Raw genomic sequence first — 22,237 nt, 5'->3', positions numbered from 1 at the left:
GCCCGCCCCAAGCCCCCCGAGTCCCATGTTGAGTAGAAGGTGAGAGTGGACGTTCTTGCCTGGTTTCTGATCTTAAGAGGACAGCATTCAGCCTGTTAGGAGTGTTAGCTTGGGAAATGTTCCCTCCCCCTGTATTTTCTTTTTGTAAAAAAACTAAAACTAATTTTATCTGTTTATTTTGGGCTCTGCCGGGTCTTTGATGCTGCGTGGGCTTTCCTCTACTTGTGGCAGGTGGGAGCTGCTTCCTAGTGGTGGTGCGCAGGCTTTTCATTGCAGTGTTCTTTGTTGTGGAGCAGGGGCTCTAGGGCATGAGGTCTCAGCAGTTGTGGTTCCCAGACTCTAGAGCACAGACTCAATAGTTGTGGTGCATGGGTTTCAGTTGATCTGGGGCATGTGGGATCTTCCCAGACCAGGGATCGAACCCTTGTCTCCTACATATTGGCAGGTGGTTTCCTTGCCACTGAGCCACCAGGAAAACCCTATTCTCCACTTCTGAACTTTTCTCTTCTGGGGTATCTACTAAATGTCTTCTGTATTCAGTGAGGTTTCTTGTCACTGGCTGGAGGAAATTTGAATGAGTTCTGGCCATGTGTAGGGCTTCCCTGGTGGCTCAGTTGGTAAAGAATCCACCTGCAATCTAGGAGACCTTGGTTCAATCCCTGGGTTGGGAAGATCCCCTGGAGAAGGGGACGGCTACGCACTTCAGCATTCTGGCGTGGAGAATTCCATGGACAGAGGAGCCTGGCAGGCTCCAGACCATGGGGTTGCAAAGAGTCGGACAGGACTGAGCGACTTTCACTCTTACTGGCCCTATGGGAGCTCTGGGAATTGCTTGTTTTATCATTCCAATAGTTCTTTCTTCGGAAGTTGTTCTTGGTCCAGCCTTTTAAAGACAGGACTGTGCTCTCCTTATGCATTACAGATTGGAATTCAGCCAAGCACTTAAGGGAACCCAAATTCATATTTCAGGAAATCATTCTCTAACTCCCTTGGTGATTTGGTTCCAGATTTGTTTTCCTCTGAACTTGGAATATGTATTTGTCTGTTTTGTTCTAGTCAGTGTTGCTGATGAGAAGTCTTTTTTCAATTATGATCCTTCTTACTTTGTAGGAAACCAAGTTTTTCTGTCTCATGACTGATAGTTTTCTCTCTATCATTGGTTTTCTAAAATTCTGATTTTAATTTTAAATTTAATTTTAATTTTAAAACATTCTGGTTTAATGTTTAAAGTATGCTCAACTTTTCTCTTAGGCCCTTTGAAACCTGAGGAGAGGACTGAGTCCTTTCTAACTTCTGAGAAATGCTGCTTTTTTATTTCTTATAATATTGCCTCTCACCTGTGGATGGATATTGAATGTTAGAGCCTTTTACTGTAGCTGAGATTTCTAACTTTTCTTCTGTAATTCCTATATCTTTGTGCTCTACTGTGTTCTGAGAAAATTCCTCAGTGCTGTCTTTGCTTGTATTTGCCCTTTACATGTGTCGTTCAAAAAATAGGAAGATAAACATAAAAACACCCACCTAGAATGAGGGAAACTGTTACTCTTAACTAGCATGCTGATCTCTGGACCTCTGTTTCTTCACTTGTCACTATACATGGATTTAACTAGATGGCTTCTGTGACCCTTCCAGCTTATCCATTTTAAATTTAAGATAGGAATACTTTTTAGGATTTCATATTGCACACATGGGTTTGAGATCCTACTAAGTAAATAATACAGATTAGGAGTTACTGTGATTCGTTATTAGAAGAATAAATCAAACACAGGTTGAACACGAAATTTCATTTTGAATTCTTTTGAGTGATACACAATTAATGTTGATTAATTGTGGTTAGGTTATGGGAAGAGAATTAGGTCAGTGAAGCATTGAAATCACCATTGCTGCTTCTTCCCATGCTTATTGGACCATAACTGCCTTTGTACATTTGCCCTTGGTTTGGTTGCATGATGCTTTTTGCTTGTTGGTTAATAATTAACGTGTGACTATTATACTACCAGGAATTTGCGGTCCCTGATTACCGTTCTTCTCATCTTGAAGTCAGTCAGGCGTCACAGCTCTTGCAGCAGCAGCAGCAGCAGCAGCAGCTTCGCAGGAGGCCTTCCCTACTTTCAGAGTTTCACCCGGGTTCTGACAGGTAACAGGTTCTCTTTCGTGTTTTCACCCAGGACTGAACTTGGGGAGTATATGGAAACTCCACATGTGTGTCATTTATTTTATTACTTTCAATTCAGTGTTAAATTTAGTCTTAATAGTCTTATTGTGCTCGGTCATTTACAGTTGTATTTTGAGTGCTTTTATATTTGTTGACCTTTTGGAGTAGTTGTCAGTAATAGTTTATAAATTCTTAAAACCTTGTTTCCAGAATTCAGAGTTAATGCTGTACAGAGGGCAGTCCAATAGACCTAGATTTGAATCCTGGTCAGCTCTTGGGGCCTTGGTCACATTGTATAAGCTGGTGTTCTCTGTTCACCTTACATATTAGGAGCACCTGGGGAGATTGAAGAGCTTGATACCCAATCTTATCTCAGAATAATTAAATTAGTCTTGGGGATTAGGCCCAGGTCTTTCTTATTCACAGCCAGGGTTGCTAGTCAGTGATTTAGACTCCTCAGACCTTAGATTTCTACCTGTAAAAATGAGGATAACAAGGCATTGTCTGCAAAGGATAGTGGGTATTTTGTCAGCTGATGTTGGTCTCATCCATGTCAGATACTCATTCTCTCCAGTGTCCTTACTGTCTCTGCGGTCTTTTACTCAATTCCGCGCCTCCCCGCCCCATGTTTTTTTTCCCAGTCTCACTCTTAATCTAAAGTATCTTGAAATATAATAACTGTCTTTAGTAAATCACCTTTCTTGAGTCCTCGTTTTAGAAGTTTTATAAAGAACCTAATTTCCTATTTTAAAAAGTATGTTTATTGTTTAGGTTTTAAGATGGTAAAAAGTTTGAAATTATTCAGCCATGTTTAAAATCACTGTAAAATGCATTTCTTGGCGAAGATTATGGAGAGAAATCAGATCACTCTCCTCTGCTGTCTAGCAAATATACGAAGATAGTTTTTTTTAAGAAAGGGCTAAAAATGCACCCTGCACATAAAGAAGGAAAGGATATAGCCACTGCCATAAACTTGGAAGAGTGTTATTCGAGGAAGGAATGAGAAGAATCTTGCACAACTTGGCCTCCTAATTCCTGCTTCTACTGTCAAAGAAGCAGTGTTGAAGAAAGAAAGGTTAGTACAGTCCTAGGATTTCTCATGATTCCCCCTGATTTGGGAAAATGCAAGTGGAAGTGGTGATGTGATCGGTTGACTTAGGAATCCTCATTATGCCATCCTGTGGTAAGGATAGTTATAGGTGCCACTTTGCAAAGTGCTGAGCCAGAGCCCTCAGAACTGGTTACATGGCTGACTGGTGGAGCCAAGGCTAAGGATCACAGCCCCAGTTGAGTTTTCCCCTGACTCGCCCCATTTCTCTTGTTTCCTTAGGCTGTAGAGAATTATATAGAAAGCCATATCCAGTCCTCCATCTGTAGATAAACGCATACCAGGCAAGGTGGAGATGAGCAAGGAAACCGCACCCCCACCCCCCACCCCCATTCTGTACCACAGAGAGAGTCTGTGTAAGGCTGCTCATAGTCTACCTGAGCAGGAGGGTAAAGGATGCCATGAACCAGGAAAGCATACTCCTGGAAAGGAAGACTCAAGCAGTGCACTGTTCCAAAAACAAAAACCATTGTGTATAAGAAGACAAAAAACAAAGAACATGCCCCATGAATGCTGTGCACTTAAGAACTTAAAATTAATAATGAAGTATTTAAAAAAATAAGACAACCGTATCAGATAAAGCGAGACTGGACATTCCTTTGCCCCCAGGGCCACATTTTAAATTCTGTGTATAAAGTGAGAAGGAACAAGGGATAAGATAGATGTGGCTGAAAGTCAGACCTTTGTTCTGGAAGAAAGGTCTTGAGATGATCACAGTAAAGGCAGAAGAAAAGGACAGAGAGATCAAAGCAATTAGAAAGAGGTGGATAAATACGGAGGGCAAATTAAAATCATCCAACATGTTATAAGCACATGTGTTTCCTAGGTGGAGGACCTAGTAAGGGAAAGAAAATGATATTCATAATTAAAAAAAAAAAACAAAACACCTTTTTTCCCCTTTAACATGAGGGAAGAAATCTGTAGGTTAATAGGACATACCTTGCTCCAGGAAAAATTTACACAGGATGGTCAATACTGAGACAGATCCTGGTTGAATTATTATTAAAGTTTAAGGATAAGTAAAATAATCAGGAATCCAGCAAGCAGAACAAGTCCTCAATAAGAGAAAAGAATCTGACAGAGTAATAGCTACAAAGTTCTGAGGAGAAGAAATTGAGATCCAAAAATATTATATCAGACATGTTTAAAAGCAATAGGCAGACATTTTTAGACATGAAAACACTGAGTATTTAAAGCTTCTTGAAGAATTTCACAGAGATGGAATCCAGTTGAATAAGGAATGGAAGCCATGGTCAAAGGATTACAGTAGCCATAAACCCATTCAAGTGGAGGTTCCATATGAGACATCTCCAGGAATCATGGAATCATGGTTCCTTAGCGGATGTTAGTACTAAATCTTGACAAAGTAAAATAATATAAGTGCCCCAAATCAGAGATACGATAAGTATTGGGAGAATGTTTAAAGATATGTGTTTGAAAAGTGTGCCTGGAGTGATTTGATGACTTCTAAAAAGGAAAACGGGTTAAAAAAATTCTTCTCAGTGCTTTTCATAATTATTTTCCTTACCCTTTTCACTTTCACCCTGTAGAAAGAATTTTTAAGGAACTGATTTCTTGCAGTAAAGGAATTTTTAACTGGAATGTAGTAATTCCTTCCATTTTTAAGCCTTATTTTATTTTTTCTCATATATGTATCTGTATAAAAATAAACCAAATATTCTGTATTTAAAAAACACTCTATGTGATTCTTCTGTTTTATTTTTACCTGTATGTCCATACATCTGTATGTAGAAATAAAGGATGTCTGGTAATGAAACTCACCCCTGATTACAGCTATTGCTATGTGGTGGGATTTGGGGTGATTTGCTACTTACTTCTGTTAATATATTCCTGGAATTTTTTTGTTAGCAAATGTTTATTATTTTATAAACACAGCACTCACAAAAAGAGTTATTTCTGTGTGAATATCATTCATCATGTTTTCTAGATTTCACTGGAAAAATTAGCCCAGAAGGGAGTTGCAGTCCACTCCAGTATTCTTGCCTGGAGAATTCCATGGACAGAGAAACCTGGTGGGCTACAGTCTGTGGGGTTACAAAGAGTCGAACATGACTGAGCGACTAACACACAACATCTAAAGTATTTGGATGTTTAATTAAGTAGGTACAGAACAACTGAGGTAGTTTCAGATACTATAAAAGAGAATCAGAGAATCAGATTTCTCTGATACTGTAAAAGAGAATTTCAGAGAATCAGAAATTCACAGAGGTCAACTCATATTTATACATTTTAAAATTTAAGTGAAATTAATTTTGTTTTGGACAAGAGTCTCCCTCAGCTGGGAATAAACACAATAAATTATAATTCTGATTGATCTTCATGGGCCATTATTTTAAATAACTATGAACTTTGTATTACCCCTAAGTGAAGGTTTATTACAATAAAAAATCCATTTGATAAATTTGCTTTAAAGCTATTTAAAGATGGTACTAATAGATGATGAAAGTCAGTAAAATGTAGAAAATTTTAAATTTAAGAGTCTGCAGAGATATTTTAGTGTGAAATCTGGTGGGTTTTTTTTTTTTTTGGTTGGTTTGGAAGTACTACATTTTATTTTTCTGTTCATCAGTTGATAGCTATTTGAGTTGTTTGCACTTTGTGACTGTTGTGAATAATATTACTGTGAACATCCAAGCACAGATTTTTCTGTGGCTGTCTATATACCCCTTTGGAGAAGGCAATGGCACCCCACTCCAGTACTCTTGACTGGAAAATCCCATGGACAGAGGAGCCTGGTAGTCCATGGGGTCGCTAGGAGTCGGACACGACTGAGCGACTTCGCTTTCACTTTTCACTTTCATGCATTGGAGAAGGAAATGGCAACCCACTCCAGTGTTCTTGGCTGGAGAATCCCAGGGACAGGGGAGCCTGGTGGGCTGCCGTCTATGGGGTCGCACAGAGTCGGACATGACTGAAGCGACTTAGCAGCAGCAGCAGCATATACCCCTTTATACTCCACGGGCATGCTTCAGTCGTGTCTGACTCTTTGTGACCCCATGGACTGTAGCCCACCAGCCTTCTCTGTCCATGGGATTCTCCAGGCAAGAATCCTGGGGTGCATAGGGGATTTTCCCCACCCAGGGATCAAACCCCTGTCTCCGTCATCTCCTGCGGTGGCAGGCAGGTTCTTTACCACTAGCACCACCTGGGAAGTTCCATATGCCCCTTTTCTTGGTCACATACTAGGAGTGGGACTGCTGGATTAGGTGCTGGCCCCTTTTGTTTGCCATTTGGGAAACTACCAGACTGTGTACAAAGTGGCCACGCCATCATATAGTATTAGTTTTTAAAAGGTAAGTACTTTGTTAAAGATGCGTGTTTCATGCTTAACTCCCAAAAAATTGTATTTGTTTTCACCAAGATTTTCATAGTTCATTTAAATTTTTTTCTGAAATTTTAAATGGTAAATTATGTATTTATTTATGCATGAGTAGTTTTGTTGTAAAAAGAATTGGCAAGCTGAAATGGGGAATAGTTTGATTTCTTGATGGAGTGAGAGCTTTCAGTACTGTTTTTCTTATTGTCCTGTGCCCTGTCTTCCTGGAGTTCTCCTCCAGCTGTGGGTACACCTCACCCACTGGCTTTGGTCAGTCTCCCAGGCAGAGTGGCTGGAGGTAAAATGTGATCCTTGGAAGTTAGCTTTTGTGGATTGTGTCCTGAACAGCGGTGCCCAGTTGGGGGGACGCAGCTAGGGGCCCCAGAGGGTTGCATTTGCTTATAGAAGTTCCACACAAAATCTCCAAGTAGGCCAGTAGCAGCCCTGGTTTTCAGTGCTGCATCCAGGAGCATGGCCTTTATCTGATTGCCCCTGGCTGCTCTGTAGAGGGTGGATTTGAGGTGCATAGACTGAAGCAGAGAGAATGTGTCACAGAGCGAGCTGGGGAGAAGGAATGTGGACATCAGACAGGATACTGCAGCCTTATCAAATGCATGATTTTCAAATATCTCCTCCCATTCTGTAGTTTGTCTTTTCATTCTCATGATAGTGTTCTTTGATGTACTAAAATTTTTTATTTTGATGAAGTCCAATTGTCTACATTTTTCTTTTGTTGCCTTACCTTTGGTGTGATATCCAGGAATTCACTACTAAGTCCAAGGTCAGGAGATTTTCCCTATATTTTGTTTCTAGGAGTTTTTAAGTTTTGGATTTTTAATCCATTGTGAGTCCAACTTCATTGTTGTGCGTGTGGAAATTCCGTTCTCCAGCACTTTTTGTTGCAGAGATTGTCCTTGCCCTGTGGGAGGGTCTCGACAGCCTTGGTGAGGCTGACTGAGATGTGAGAGTTTATTTCTAGGTTCTTAGTTGTATTCTGTTGGTCTGTAGGTCTGCCCTTCTGGCTGTACCGTGCTCTTGATTATTGTATATTTGTAGTGAATTTTGAAATTGCAAAGTGTGAGTTCTCCAACTTTATATTTTTTTCTACAGTTTTGGCTGTTTTCAATCCCTTGAGATTCCACATGAATTTTTTTTTTCTGAGCCAGCTGTCTTGTGGAATCTTAGTTCCCTGACCAGGGATCCAACCCGGGCCCATGACAGTGAAAACACTGAGTCAACGACTGGACCACTAGGGAATTCCCATCTCCATGAATTTTATGATTATTTTTTTTAATGTCTCAAAAAAACTGTTGGGATTTTGCTGGAGATTATGTTGAATGTGTACTTAGCTTTGTGTAGTATTGTTATCTTAACAATATTGTCTTTCAGTGCATGAAAATGGGATGTCTTACTATTTAAATTTTCCTTAATTTCTTTCAGCAGTGTTTTGTGATTTTTCAGTGTGTAAGTCTTGGGCCTCCATGGTGTAATTCACTCCTGTTTTATTCTTTTGGATGCTATTATAAATGGAATTTTTTTTGGGGGGGGCGTGGAATTGTTTTCTTAATTTCATTTCCAGATTATTCATTGTCAATGTATAGAAATACAGCTGATTTTTACATGTTGATTTTTTTTTAATCTCATAATTTCACCCTATTCATTTATTAGCTCTAACATTTTTTGTGGTTTCTTGAGAGTTTTCCACATATGAGATCATATCATTTGTGAATAGAAATACTTGACTTCTTCCTTTTCAATTTGGATGCTTCTTTATTTTTCTTGCCTAATATTCTGATAAGAACTCCCAATATGATATTGAATACAAGTGGCTAAAACTGTCTTCCTTGTCTTATTCCTGAAACTTTCTATTGCAGTATTTTTTGTGATATTGTGAATTTTAAGGAGACAATGGGATCTTATGTCTTGAATGAGATTTCAGATTTTTGAAGTATAATGAAATTATCAACCTCAGGGTTTGTTTTATCACCTATACTAAAAACAAAACCCCATGATTAACTTCAAAATGGAAAGTTGTTTTGTGAGATGTTCATTTAAACCTTGGCCACAAGTAAAATGTCGCGTCTGGAAATACTTTGTAAATACTCTGTACAGTATATCGTGTAAGGAAATTGAAACCAGATTCCTGACGTTCAAGATACTTAGGTACTTGGGGAAATTAGACAGAAAGCATGTTTTGGGGTTAGAATTACATGTTCAAAGCAGTATTGTATTCCCACTCAAGACACTTGTTTTCAAGTCTTGATAATACCTCACAACTCAAGGCATTTATCTTTCCATGTGGCAGTTGCTGAAAGATTTTTTTTTTCCCTTCTTGCTTTTATTATTGATTGAAAAGGGTGGCTCTTCTAGTCTATATTACTTCAGTTGTTATGGCATGGGTTTAAAAATAATTATTTTATGGATATTCTTTAGCACCTTTTAAATTTTCTGCAAGTTGAATCTTCTATTGCATCTTTTGCTACTTTACCACCTCTACTCCTACCTCCCCTTTTCTAGTAGAAAAGAAGAAACTTTTCTGTTAGAATCAGAACTTTAATAAGACTGAATAGTGAGGTATGTGTTCTCCTGGGGTGGGGGTGGTTTCATTTTGAAAGTAAGTGTAACTGCTCATTCATTTCAAAGTTCAACCAGGGGTATTAGCAGGAAGTTGTACATTACTTAAACATTTTTGAGTGATTCTTTTCTCTGTGTGTGTTAGGCCTCAAGAAAGGAGAACTGGATATGAGCAGTTTCACCCAGGCCCTTCCCCAGGGGATCATGATTCACTGGACTCCAAGAGACCGCGTTTGGAGCAGCTTTCTGATTCCCATTTCCAGCGGGTCAGCGCTGCGGTCTTACCTTTAGTGCACACATTGCCAGAAGGGTTGAGGTCTTCTGCAGATGCTAAGAAGGTAAATATTTGTTCTCTTACCCTGTGGAGTTGTCGGTCTGAAATGTGTATTTAGCCATATTCAGGCACAGTGCCTAAAAGAAAAACCAGTTATTCCATTCACCAAAGGTTAGTGCTGTGGGAAAGTAAAAATTTTGTTTAAACAAAACTAAAAAGCCACAAACTTAATACTCCAGACTTTAAAGTCAGTACTTTTGACTCTTTGGTAAATGAGAAACAATCTGAGGACTGCTGTAAAGAAAAATTGCTATTGAATGACTCTCAAGCATTTTGTACCAGCTTGCTGGGCTGTAAAATGTAGTCAGAGCTACTCAAGACTGTCACAGTTCTTTTAAATTGAATTTTAAATAATCCCCTTAAATTCAGTTGCAGTTTATTAACTTACTACATGGGAGAAGACATGTTTTAGGTAAGGTTTAAGTATGCTTATAATTTTTGTAAAGAAAAATTTTTATTCTCTTAGCAATAACTACTTTTAATATGAGCTATAATCTCATGACGGGCTTCCAGACAGTAGCTCAGTGGTAAAGAATCCTTCTAATTCAGGAGATGCCAGTTCGATCTCTGGGTTGGGAAAAGATCCCCTGGAAAAGGAAATGGCAACCCACTCCAGGATTCTTGCCTGGGAAATGCTATGGGCAGAGGATCCTGGTGGGCTATAGTTCATGGGGTTGCAAAAGAGTTGGACATGACTGAGTGGCTAAACAACAGCAATCAGTTCAGTTCAGTCACTCAGTCGTGTCCGACTCTTTGTGACCCCATGAACTGCAGCACGCCAGGCCTCCCTGTCCCACACCAACTCCCGGAGTCCACCCAGACCCATGTCTATTGAGTCGGTGATGCCATCCAACCATCTTATCCTCTGTTGTCCCCTTCTCCTCCTGCCCTCAATCTTTCCCAGCATCAGGCTCTTTTCATATGAGTCAGCTCTTCGCATCTGGTGGCCAAAGTATTGGAGTTTCAGCTTCAACATCAGTCCTTCCAGTGATCTCAGGATATTTCACACAATATGTGTTGTGGGTTTATGAGCATGTTCTATTAAGATCATACCTCTTTTCCTTTTTTGTTTATTGTTACTTGCCTTTCTTTGGTGACGTGCATGTTTCTGTGTTATACTTTTCATTTTATTGTATTTAACTATCTTGCTTGTCATTAGATCTGCAGATCAGGAATTACCTGGCACTTAGTAGGTACAGAATAAATATTTGTTTTAGAAAGAATAACCTAATTCATTAAAATGCTTTTTTAACAGAAAGTATTAACCCTTTTACTATCATATATTAATATCTCTTTATCTTTGCTTTTTTGTTCTTAAATCTCTTTCCAAAAATGTTTGTTTACCTTTAGGGCTAGTGGCCCTTTCCACCCTGATATCAGATAACTGAATACCCACACATTTTCTTTGAGTTTTTATGGAGCGAATAGTGATTTAAATAAAAAAAAAAACAATAAATATGTTTGCACTTTATTCTCAAATAGATCAACTGGGGAAAAAAGGTAGGTATATGTATATGTATACAGAGAGATCAAGCAAATACAGCAAAATGTTACAGTTAGTGAAGCTAGATGAAGGGTAATTGAATCCATTATACTAGTCTCTCAACTCTTATGTAAATTTGAAATTTTAAAAATAGTAAGTTGGGTGGGTAAAGCTCTTTGTGATGAGCTAGAAAGGAACTAAGCTTCTAGGAATATTGGGACCCACTTCACCATGTCTGTATTATAGTCATGTGGGTTTATAAGGAATGTTTGCAGCATTTGACAAAGAAGGAAAGAAAGAAGTGAATAAAGGTCTTCTTGCAAGGCTGAATAAATGAACACAAATGTAATTTATAGCTATAGATTTTTTTTTGGCAGAGAGCTTAAAACTTCATCCATTTGTTTTAGACGAGAGTATAGCTAATTTCCATTTTATAGTAGAGAGACAGATGTTAAGAAAAACTAAGTGACCTAGGTAGTGTTTCCTGAGTTGAAATGAAAACTAATGACCTGTGATTCCTAGTCCTGTTTCTTTCCCGCCTAAGGTGTAAGTCATGACTTTCCTTTTATTTTAGAAGTTGGGATTTTGAAAGGGTTAGCATTTGTTGTTTTTTTTCTTCACTTATAGAAGAATGAAATTGGATAAGCTTGAAGGAAAAAGTTTGTCTCACCAGTTTGTCGTTAATAATTGTGCATATTTTATTGTGCTTATTTTGTGCTTTGTGTATGACTTTATTTTTGCTTAAATACGTTCTGCGTTCATTTTGTGTCCTCAAGTTTACAGTTGTATTTTCAGTCATACTCCATATATGGATATAAAATAACTTACTTGTCACATATGTAGGTTACCTGCTTGTTCATTAGAATAATGACATATTTTTCTTAGCTTGATTTTGTTTGTTTCTTTTTTGTGTGCAGCTTGTGGTATCTTAGTTCCCCAACCAAGAAATCAAACCTGTACCCTCAGCAGAGAAAGTGTGGAGGCCTAGCCACTGGGCCACCAGGGGATTCCCTAGGTTCATTTTTTTGGTTTACATTCTTATTTACTTCCTTAAAGTAAATTCCTGTTAGTGTATTTCAAAGTATTCCTGGGTGTATCCAGTTTGCCCTGAAAAGGTGGAAAACCAGTTCTTGCTGCTGACAGCATGATGTAAGGGCACCCAGTAGCTGTGTGTCTGTACTGAAACCCCATATTTACTGTCTTTAAAAAGATCATTGTTAGTATGATAAATTTTTAACTTGCATTTATTTGCTTGTTATTAAAATTTAACATTTTTTATTTGTTTTTCCTTTTTTCCTGTTTTATGAATTGCTTTTCGTATGTTGCCTAGTTTTCTGTTGATGCGTTTTTTATTTTATGTTGAGTTGTTAGAGTTCACGTTGTGCAAATTATTTTTCCCGTTTGCCTTGTAAATTTATTCCTATTTTGTTAAAGAGAAAATTGTTCTTTATTTTGATTCATCAATCTTTTTTTAATGTCTTTTGCTGTTGACTTTCCTGTACTCAGTATAATATGAATACCTTTTGTTTGAGGCTACTTGTGATTTGTTAATAAATCTCATATAAATATTATTTGGCTTTCGTTGTGATATGTGGGATAGAAATTTAACTTTCCCCCCTCAAATAGCTAACAGAATGTCCCAGCACAAAATTAGAAACTCCTTGATGGCAAGCCTGTTTTGTTTACCTTTCTGCCTAGTGCCTGTCAGATGATAGGCACTGTAAACAGGAATTTGTTTTTTGTTAAATATTTAACTAGAGATGAAGTCAGTGGGAAATATTGATCTGTAATAGTAGTTGTTAGGGCATAGGTCAGACAGATCACCTGAGGAGGATTTTCAAAATCTTCTGAGTCGAAATGTAATCTGTTTTGGTATTACATGTGTTTGCAACACAAATGATCTCATATGCATATGTAAGAGAATGATGTTAATGTAACATGGAAATCCATGGTGAATGATTGTTGGACATGAATGTTTTAGAGCTCTCAAGATCAAGATTTCATAATTAGGAATTAGCCTTCTAGATAGATGAAGACCTTAAAAGATTTGAAAAGTCTGCATCTATCAGTGGTTTTCATTTAGTGCAGGTAGTAGCTAGCTTAGTGAATTCAAGAACTGCTCTGCTTGTCGGTGTTAAACTAATTAATGAAGATTGGAATGTTGAAAAGAAACTGTGAGACCTTTTTTCCTGTCCTTTTATGTTTTTAAAGGTTAATCTGCCTGCCAGTTCAGGAGACATGAGTTTGATCCCTGGGTCAGGAACATCTCTTGGAGAAGGAAATGGCAACCTACTCCAGTATTCTTGCCTGGAGAATCCCATGGACAGAGGAGCCTGGTGGGCTACAGTCCATGGGGTCACAAAGCGTCAGCTATGACTTAGTGACTAAACAACAGCAAAGTCTTTATACTGCAAATCTGATTTTTATTAACATTATGATGAAGTGTGCTATTTTGAACTGGAAGCAAATGACCTGAAGGATTAACAGAGGAGGCATAAACTACAGGGTTTACAGCTATCAAAGGATTGACTGTAGTCTGAATGCAAATGGTATTGGAGCTTTGACAGTATTATTTTATTAGAATTGCTCTTTTGTTAATGCTCTGCTTGCAAAGTTTACAGGTTTTAATAACTATAATTCCATTTTCCCCAGAAGCCTTAATTTAGCTATATTATGTTACAGAATATCAGATTTTTCAGGAATATACATGTTATGTTTTAGTTAATCTCTGTTCCATGGTGTTTTGGAACAACTATCTGGATATATTTAAGTGCATTCTTGGTTAGAGCTATTGATTCCTCACAGTTACTTAGTTGTTGTTTAATACATTGAGGGCCCTCTGGTCTTATGAACTGTGCTTATTCTAGACTTCTTACAGCCTAAAGAGAACCATTGTCTTAATCTGAAATTCATATGCTTTGCAGTATTGCTCACATCTTCACCTTGTACTGGGGATGAGTAGGCTGTGCGAGTGTGCATGTGTGTATTGGCAGGGTGGTAGGTTTTGGGTGGAGGCCTTCAGTGTACTGTAGTCCCTGCTCAGTATGGAGCTGGAGTGAGGAGGTGCATTTGGCTGGAGAGATGTTACGTGTTCTGTGAGACGGGCAGGCTTAGTTGCTCTTTATTGAGGGTGATCAAAGCAACAAAAGTTCTAGGTCATTCCCCAGACTTCTGTACATCAGTATTAGCCCTTGGAAAGCCTGAAACCTTTTGATAGGAATGGCCATTTGTAGCTGTTAAGTTGGGTGGGCACACAGAGTGCGTGTGTTCAGACGTTTTGGAGTGACATTACAACAAAATGGCTGAGGAATTGGCATCTTCCTTTGTTGTGATTGCATCATTATTTCTGCAGAAATTCTCTGTATGTCTCACTCAGTATTGTAGTAAAGGCTGGTTGGCCACTTAAACACCTCAATCTGTATAGCTTTTAGGATTTTCAGTGATTTGTCTGAACTGTGAACATTGGTGGTGTGTGAGTGTGTGTGTGTGAGAGAGAGGGAGGGTGGCTGGGAAGAAGGGAGAAAATTGCTGCCATAGGCTACTGTGTAGAAAGGGAGCACACATGGCTTTGCTAGGTTTTAAAATGCACTTTTTTTCAGTTAAGAGAATCTTTTTTTAATGAACCCATTGTGCTTTTTAAAAAATATTTTTATTTGTTTTATGTATTTGTTTGCACTGGGTCTTAGTGGCAGCACGTGAGATCTTCTAGTTGTGGCATGTGGGATCTAGTTCCCCGACCAGAGATTGAACCCGGGCCCCCTGCATTGAGAGCCACTGGACCACCAGGGAAGTCCCCGTTAAGAGACTCTTGATACTGACATTGATCTTTAGTGAGAAACCATTTGTTCTTGATTTTCTTCTTTAAAGGACCCAGCATTTGGAGTCAAACATGAAGCTCCTTCCTCTCCAATCTCTGGGCAACCATGTGGGGATGATCAAAATGCTTCACCTTCAAAACTTTCAAAGGAAGAGTTAATACAGAGTATGGATCGTGTAGATCGAGAAATTGCGAAAGTAGAGCAGCAGATCCTTAAACTGAAAAAAAAACAAGTAAGTGTTTGATTTTACTGCTTAGTACGTTCTCGGAATGTTTGTCTCCTTAAAGAAGAGTGTTGAACTTTCCATATTTTTAACTTTAGTTGATGTGCCATTTTAAATTCCACTAGCAGTGTCTGAGGGAGGGTTTCCCTCTCTCTTCTTCAGTGTTTTAAATAGCTATCCTAGTGCATGTGAAGTGGTATCTCATTGTGGTTTTAATTTTAATTTCCTTAGTGACCAGTGATGAATATCTCTTTATGTGCGTGTTGGTCATTTGTATATTTTCTTTAGAGAACTGTTTATTCAGATCCTTTGCCCATTTTTTTTTTAAAGCTGGGTTGTCTTTTTATTGTTGAGTAAGAGTTCTTAATGTATTCTGAATATTCATATATATGATGTACAAATATTTTCTCTCATTCTGTGAGTTGTCTTTTCACTAACCTGATAGTGTTTGTTGATGTACAAAACTGTTTTTTCCTCTGATTCGTTCAAATTCTTATTGAGCATCTAAGGAGATATAAAAGCAATTAAAACATGGTCAAAGAGATAAATCAAATGAATAAGTAATAGAAAGCAAAGTATAAGATTTGCTGAATCATAGCCATCAAACACAAGTGCTTTATGAAGCAGGAGTGAGATTGCTTCCAGCCTGGTGGGTGGTGGTGGGGTAAATCAGGAGAGGGAATTGAGGTTAAAGTAGAAAACTTGGTCTGAATTGCTAGTGATACTCAGCTCGGACTCTGTCTCCTTTTCCTCTCTCCCTGTCTTAATTTATGAGGACTGTTCATCGTGCTTTTTCCTAGACTTGCCTGCAGTTTTACTTTAATGTCTTCTCCAGAACTAGATCCTTTTGGTGTTTTAGGAAGTTTGTGAGTGAGTGTTTGTGTTTTGAGGGCTTCCTAGATGGCTCAAGCGGTAAAGAATCCACCTGCAATGCAGGAGATAGGGGTTTGATCCCTGGGTCAGGAACGTCCCCTGGACAAGGAAATGGCAACCCACTCCAGTATTGTTGCCTGGAAAATCCCATGGACAGAGGAGTCTGGCAGGCTACTGTATGTTTTGAAGGATTCTTGACTTTTGTTCCTGATGTTTGATGGTTTTGAATCTATTCCATTTTGGTTTGATCTGGTGCCTTTTTCGCTGGAGTGTCTTGTATAGATTTCTTTACTGGAGCTTTTTCTTCAGCTTCCTTTTCATTAGCAAGTTTTGCTTGTTTTCTGTGGAACCTTGCTACCACTTGCAGATATACTCCAGCGTTTCACGTCCTTCTCTTCGTCTTCTTCTGCATCTTCTAAGAGCTGTCCACTAATAACTACAAGCCCTGAACCACTTTTGGACCACAGGTGCCGTTCAGCTCCCCAGGGACAAATTAGCACGGCCAGGGCTGCTTCGTTGGGACCACCTCTGCTCTAGCAGTGTGCGCTTCATCCTTTGCACCAGCCCTGGAACTGACCTCTCTGGAGAGAGGAAAAGGAGACAGAGTCCAAGCTGAGTATAACTGACCTATCTCAAGATAACTGCTCATCTTCATCATTATCCACTTTAAAGTCATCTTTGTTGGTCTTTAGTTGACAACTGAAAGTTGGTTCCAGGGCCCCAGGGGCACACCTGTAGGTGGGAGAGAGGGTGGGCAGAGGTGAGTGACTGTACTTGCAGAGGGCTGTGAGCAGGTGGAGTCACACCAGGGCAGAAAGCTTTCAGTTTTAACTGTGATGTAGTGCAGTTTATTTTTTCTTTCATCACTTGTGCTTTTGGTGTCATATCTAAGAACCATAATCCTCATTGCCTAATCCAAGGTCACAAGGATTTATACCTGTGTTTTCTTCTCTGGGTTTTATAGTTTTAGCTCTTACATTTAGGTCAGCATTTTTGGTGAACAGAATTTCTGTAGTTTTTGTATGTGACTACCCTGGGATCATTAAAAGAGTTTATCATCTTTTAAGAAGTTTTATAGTTTCTCATCACATTATTCTTAATCTATCAGAAGTTGAATTTTTATGTCTGCCTCAAGATAAAAGTCAATACTTTTTCCCCCATATTATTAATTTATTAAAAAGTTCATCCTTTTCCAGCTGCACTTTTAGCTCTATTATAAATCAGGTTTGGACTGATTTCTGGGCTTTGGTGTTCTTTGTGGTATTGATGTAGAAATATAGTAGATATCTGGATTTTTGATTTATCTCTTTTCCCTAGTAGTTCTCAGTTTAAAAGAAAATTGGGGTAAAATTGACATTATATAGCATCATGATTTTATATTTACATACATTGCAAAATGATCTCCACAGTAAAGCTAGTTAACTATCTCTCGCTATATATGGTTACAGATTTTTTTTTCTTTTGATGAGAATTTTTAACATCTACTCTCTCAGCAACTTTCAACTATACAATAAACTGTTGTTAAGTATAGTCACCAAACTATGGTCAACTATAGTTTACATCTGCATCCCTTACTTATTTTATAATTGGAAGCTTATACTTTTTGACTCCTTTCACCCATTTGGTCCATCTCTGCCTGCCCCTGCAACCACCAATCTGTTTGAATCTATGAGCTTGTCTGGTGTCTGTCTGTGGTTTTGTCCCAGGGCTACTTAACTGTGAAGAACAAAATGTGATTTCCTGAAACCTGTTTATTTCTTTCTCTGTACCTACTTAATGGACATTCTAAAAGAAGGCCTTCTGAGCAAAGGAATAAAAGGGCATGGTTGGAGACCTCATTAACATGAGAATGATCGTTTGAGGTTGCATGAGTCCTTTCTGTTCCAAAGTGGAAGTGGAACTCAAAGCTTCCCTCTTGAAGGATTTTTATCCTTTCATTGGGTGTGGTCTGACTTACATGATGAGGAACCTGACTCTCAGTCTTACTTGGAAATGTAGGTAATCTTTTTCCACTGGGCTTTTAGTAGACTTACCACCTTTACCTTAATGCCTTTTATATTATATCCATGTAGCTGTTTGTTGAGCATTTACTAGGTATCAGTTGGAGTGATGGAAGACAAAAAGCAGTGAACCAAGTTCAGTCCCTACTTACTTCAGTAGGTGATACTCACTGACCATTTATAGTTGTGCTTGACATATACTGAGTCCTTTAATCCACTCAGAAAGCTGTGTGTTAGGTAGGATGAATATCCCCACTTCACATATGAGGGGTTTGTATACTTGCTCCAGATTGAGGTAAGAACTAGAAAGGGTCGTTGGATCAAACTCCTTGTAAAGGGTGACCCTAGGGCCAAACCTGGGCAGAGTAGTTCACACAGCCTCCTGTGTTGTGGCTGCACACACTAGCAGTTCATGTGCTTTTGACTTTGCTGCCTCCTCACTGTAGAATATAAAGTCTGATGGGGGAGTGGGGTAGAGGGTGGTGCTGTGCTGAGTTAAGGGTTAACCCTTCAGTGTTCTACCATGCTCTCTCTGCCAGACATTAGCAGGTACTGTGTGTCTATAAGGCAGAACAGCATTATTCCAGGGACACAGAGGGTCCTTGTGATAGAGGCAGATGCAATACCTTCATACATTTAGATTCTCATACTTAAGTTGTGGTTCAGGTGCCAAGTTTTGTCTGACTCTTTGCAACTCCATGGACTGCAGCATGCCAGGCTTCCTTGTCCTTCACTATCTCCAGGAGTTTGCCCAAATTCATGTCCATTGAGTCAGTGACGCTATCTAACCCTCTCATCCTCTGCCCGCTCCCTTCTCCTCCTGCCTTGTTTTTTCCAGCATAGAGTCTTTTCCAGTGAGTCGGCTTTTCGCATCAGGTGGCCAAGGTATTGGACCTTCACCTTCAGCAATAGGCCTTCCAATGAATATTCAGGGTTGATTTCCTTTGGATTTGACTGGTTTGATCTCCTTGCCGTCCAATGGACTTAATGAGTCTTCTCCAGCATCACAGTTCAAAAGCATCAGTTCGACACTCAGACTTCTTTATGGTCCAGCTCTCACATCCGTAATGACTACTGGAAAAACCATAGCTCTGACTATACAAAGTGATGTCTCTGCTTTTTAAATATGCTGTCTAGGTTCTGTCATAGCTCTCCTTCTAGGGAGCAAGTGTCTTTTAATTTCATGGTGGCAGTCACTGTCCACAGTAATTTTGGAGCCCAGGAAAACAAAATCTATCACTGCTTCTACTATTTCCCCATCTATTTGCCAAGAAGTGCTGGGACCAGATGCCATGATCTTAGTTTTTTGAATGTTGAGTTTTAAGCCAACTTTTTTACTCTCCTCTTTTACTTTCATCAAGAGGCTCTTTAGTTCCTCTTCACTTTCTGCCATTAGAATGGTATTATCTGCATATGTGAGGTTATTGATATTTCTTCTAACAATCTTGATTTCAGCTTGTGATTCAGCCAGCCCAACATTTCACATGATATACTTTGTATATAAGCTAAATAAACAAGGTGACAGTATATAACCTTGTCGTACTCCTTTCCTAATATTGAATCAGTCACTTGTTCCATGTAAGGTTCTAACTATTGCTTCTTAACCCACATATAGGTTTCTCAGGAGGCAGGTAAGGTGGTCTGGTATTCCCATCTCTTAAAGAATTTACCAGTTTGTTGTGATCCACACAGTCAAAGGCTTTAGCTTAGTGAATGAAACAAAAGTAGATGTTTTTCTGGAATTCCTTAGCTTTCTCTGTGATCCAGGGAATGTTGGCAATTTGATCTCTGGTTCCTCTGCCTTTTCGAAACCAAGCTTGTACATCTGGAAGTTCTCGTTTCATATCCTGCTGAAGCCTAGCTAGCATGTGAAATGAGCACAGTTGTCCAGTAGTTTGAACATTCTTTGGCATTGCGCTTCTTTGGGATTGAAATGAAAACTGACCTTTTCCAGTCCTGTGGCCACTGCTGAGTTTTCCAAATTTGCTGGCATATTGAATGCAGCACTTTAACAGCATCATGCTTCAGGATTTTAAATAGCTCAGCTGGAATTCCATCACCTCCACTAGCTTTGTTTATTGTAGTGCTTCCTAAGGCTCACTTGACTTCACACTCCAGGTTGTCTGGCTCTAGGTGAGTAACTACACCATCGTGGTTATCCTGGTCATTAAGACCCTTTTTGCATAGTTTTATGTACTCTTGCTGCTGCTTTTTAATCTCTTCTGCCTCTGTTAGTCCTTACTGTTTCTGTCCTTTATCATGCCCATCCTGGCATGAAATGTTCCCTTGATATTCCCAATTTTCTTGAAGAGATCTCTAGTCTTTCCCATTCTATTGTTCATCTCTATTTCTTTGCACTGTTCATTGAAGAAGGCCTTATCTCTTATCTCTCTTTGCTATTTGATTCCCTTATTATTTTGCTTTAAATTTATCAGAATACGAAAGGGTTTATCTATCAAAAGATGACTTATGCTGTTTAGTTATTAGTCAAAATAAATCTGGTTGGGTTCATTAGGGCCTTTGGGTCCTTAGACCCTTGTTGGTTAAGTGATTACCCTGTAGAATCAGCGAAGCGTTGCTCAGAAGCACGTGTTGTCTCTGGTGAATAATTACTGGTGGGGCTGACGTGCAGCAGATGCCTGACTCTCCCTTTCTGGGTCTCTTAGCAACAGCTTGAAGAGGAGGCCGCGAAGCCTCCAGAGCCCGAGAAGCCTGTGTCCCCCCCTCCTGTGGAGCAGAAGCACCGCAGTGTTGTCCAGATTATTTATGATGAAAACCGGGTAAGTTCACGCCATTCTGTGGCAGCTCAGGGCTTGAAGACCACTGGGCTGTACCTTCTCCAGTTGTCTCTGTTCTGTGGTAATGTTAACTGTATTAAAACCTGCTTTCTGCTATAATTTTTTAATGTTCTTAAATTTTGAAGCTTGGTGCTTTTCTTTACATACTGAAGAAAAGTTGATAGTTGTGTCTTAAATTATTTAATATTTCATATTCATGTTATATGGTATAAATACTTATTTTTAACAGTATAATGTTATCAGCCAAATCTCCTGTTGTATAGTGTTAAGTAAGTGTGTAGCATACAATGCAGCCATTCTGTGGTTTTTCACTTTATAAGCGACATTTGATGCCAAGTACACTGTTGTAGTAGAGAATGTGTCATTGGATGTGGGAATGACTTGCATTATCCAGAACTGAGAGTTGGGGTGTAGTTTGAATTTTAGTTATAAAGTGTGAGGCCACTGACCTTTAGGTAGAATTTTGCCTTTTTAGGTCTATTAAAACAATTTCTTCATGCTTATAATTAAAAAGTGTCCATGAATTTAGGAAAGCTGGACCTCAATTCTATGAATAATTTTGTGATGTTGAAGTTGGTTTTTGACCAGAATCCAGCCCAGGAACTAGCAGTTAAAGGAAAACCAACTTCCCCCTAATGTGAAGAGAACCTTGTGACAGAGCTGCTTATCATGGGTCTTCCAGAAGCCCCCGTTGAAGGAAGAATTCGTGCTTTATGTACCGTGTTAGAGAACTGGCTTGTCAGCTAAAGGCTACCATCAGCAGAAGTTGGGGGTTGTTGTTTCAGTTGTTTGCCCTGTTGTGAGTGGAGTCACCAGAATCAGTGCATCTTACACAGGCAGCCTACAGCCGTATTATCCCAGATCCTAAAGGAAATGGCTTTGAGAAAAGCAGCTGTGAGCTAGTCATTAAGTAAGCGTTTACACGAGTGATCTTGGAGTCAGGTGCATGGATGTGTGTGTATAGATGGATAACTGAGTCATCAGACACCCAGTACTCAAGATGATGGTAATTGTCACCAGGAGGCAGAAATGTGGGTTAATTACCAGTTTCTTGACTGGGTTCAAAATCAGTCCAATTTGTTGGACAGAACAGCTTCCGTGAAGGTGAGTCCAGTGAGGGTGAAAGGCAGTGGGTGGAGTAAGTGATGAGGATCCCTCAGGGCATGCCTGGAGGGTAGACTTTTATAGAAAGTCTCCTGCTTTATAAAACACACTAGAACAATAAAGCACTTCTGTGGGCTGATTGGCTTCAGGTCAATTTGTGACTCAAGGGTAAAGTAAATAAGGATCAGAGCTGGTGATGATGGAAAAGGATTTTATAAAACACTGAATTCTTAGTATGAGTTACTTTTCAAGTATGTTGAATCCAGTGATATTTATTAATTGATTGAATTGCTTAATTAGCCTTCTCTTACAGGCTTAATAAACAGTTCCAGTGTTAGTGGGTTCTGCGGTTGCCTGACTAGGATGTGACAGAGAATCCGGTTTGTGTTTGATTTATATGTGTGCTCTTTTTCATTAGTTAGTGTAGTAC

General features: G+C 39.1%; 1 protein-coding gene across 14 annotated transcripts in view; it reads left to right on the top strand.

Annotated features, from left to right (window-relative positions):
* Positions 1-22,237, top strand: part of NCOR1 (nuclear receptor corepressor 1) — a 115,126-nt gene that overhangs the window by 17,854 nt on the left and 75,035 nt on the right. For all 14 annotated transcript variants that reach the window (XM_010842960.1, XM_010842947.1, XM_010842949.1 and 11 more), the window contains exons 3-6: positions 2,001-2,137; positions 9,320-9,512; positions 14,859-15,041; positions 20,572-20,685. In XM_010842960.1, the coding sequence (XP_010841262.1) occupies positions 2,001-2,137; positions 9,320-9,512; positions 14,859-15,041; positions 20,572-20,685 (627 nt within the window). The remainder of the gene's footprint in view (positions 1-2,000; positions 2,138-9,319; positions 9,513-14,858; positions 15,042-20,571; positions 20,686-22,237) is intronic.

The sequence above is a fragment of the Bison bison genome, unplaced genomic scaffold (genome assembly GCF_000754665.1).
Source record: "Bison bison bison isolate TAMUID 2011002044 unplaced genomic scaffold, Bison_UMD1.0 scf7180017864180, whole genome shotgun sequence".
Classification (NCBI taxonomy): Eukaryota; Metazoa; Chordata; class Mammalia; order Artiodactyla; family Bovidae; genus Bison; species Bison bison.
This window is presented reverse-complemented; position numbering and strand designations above follow the sequence as displayed.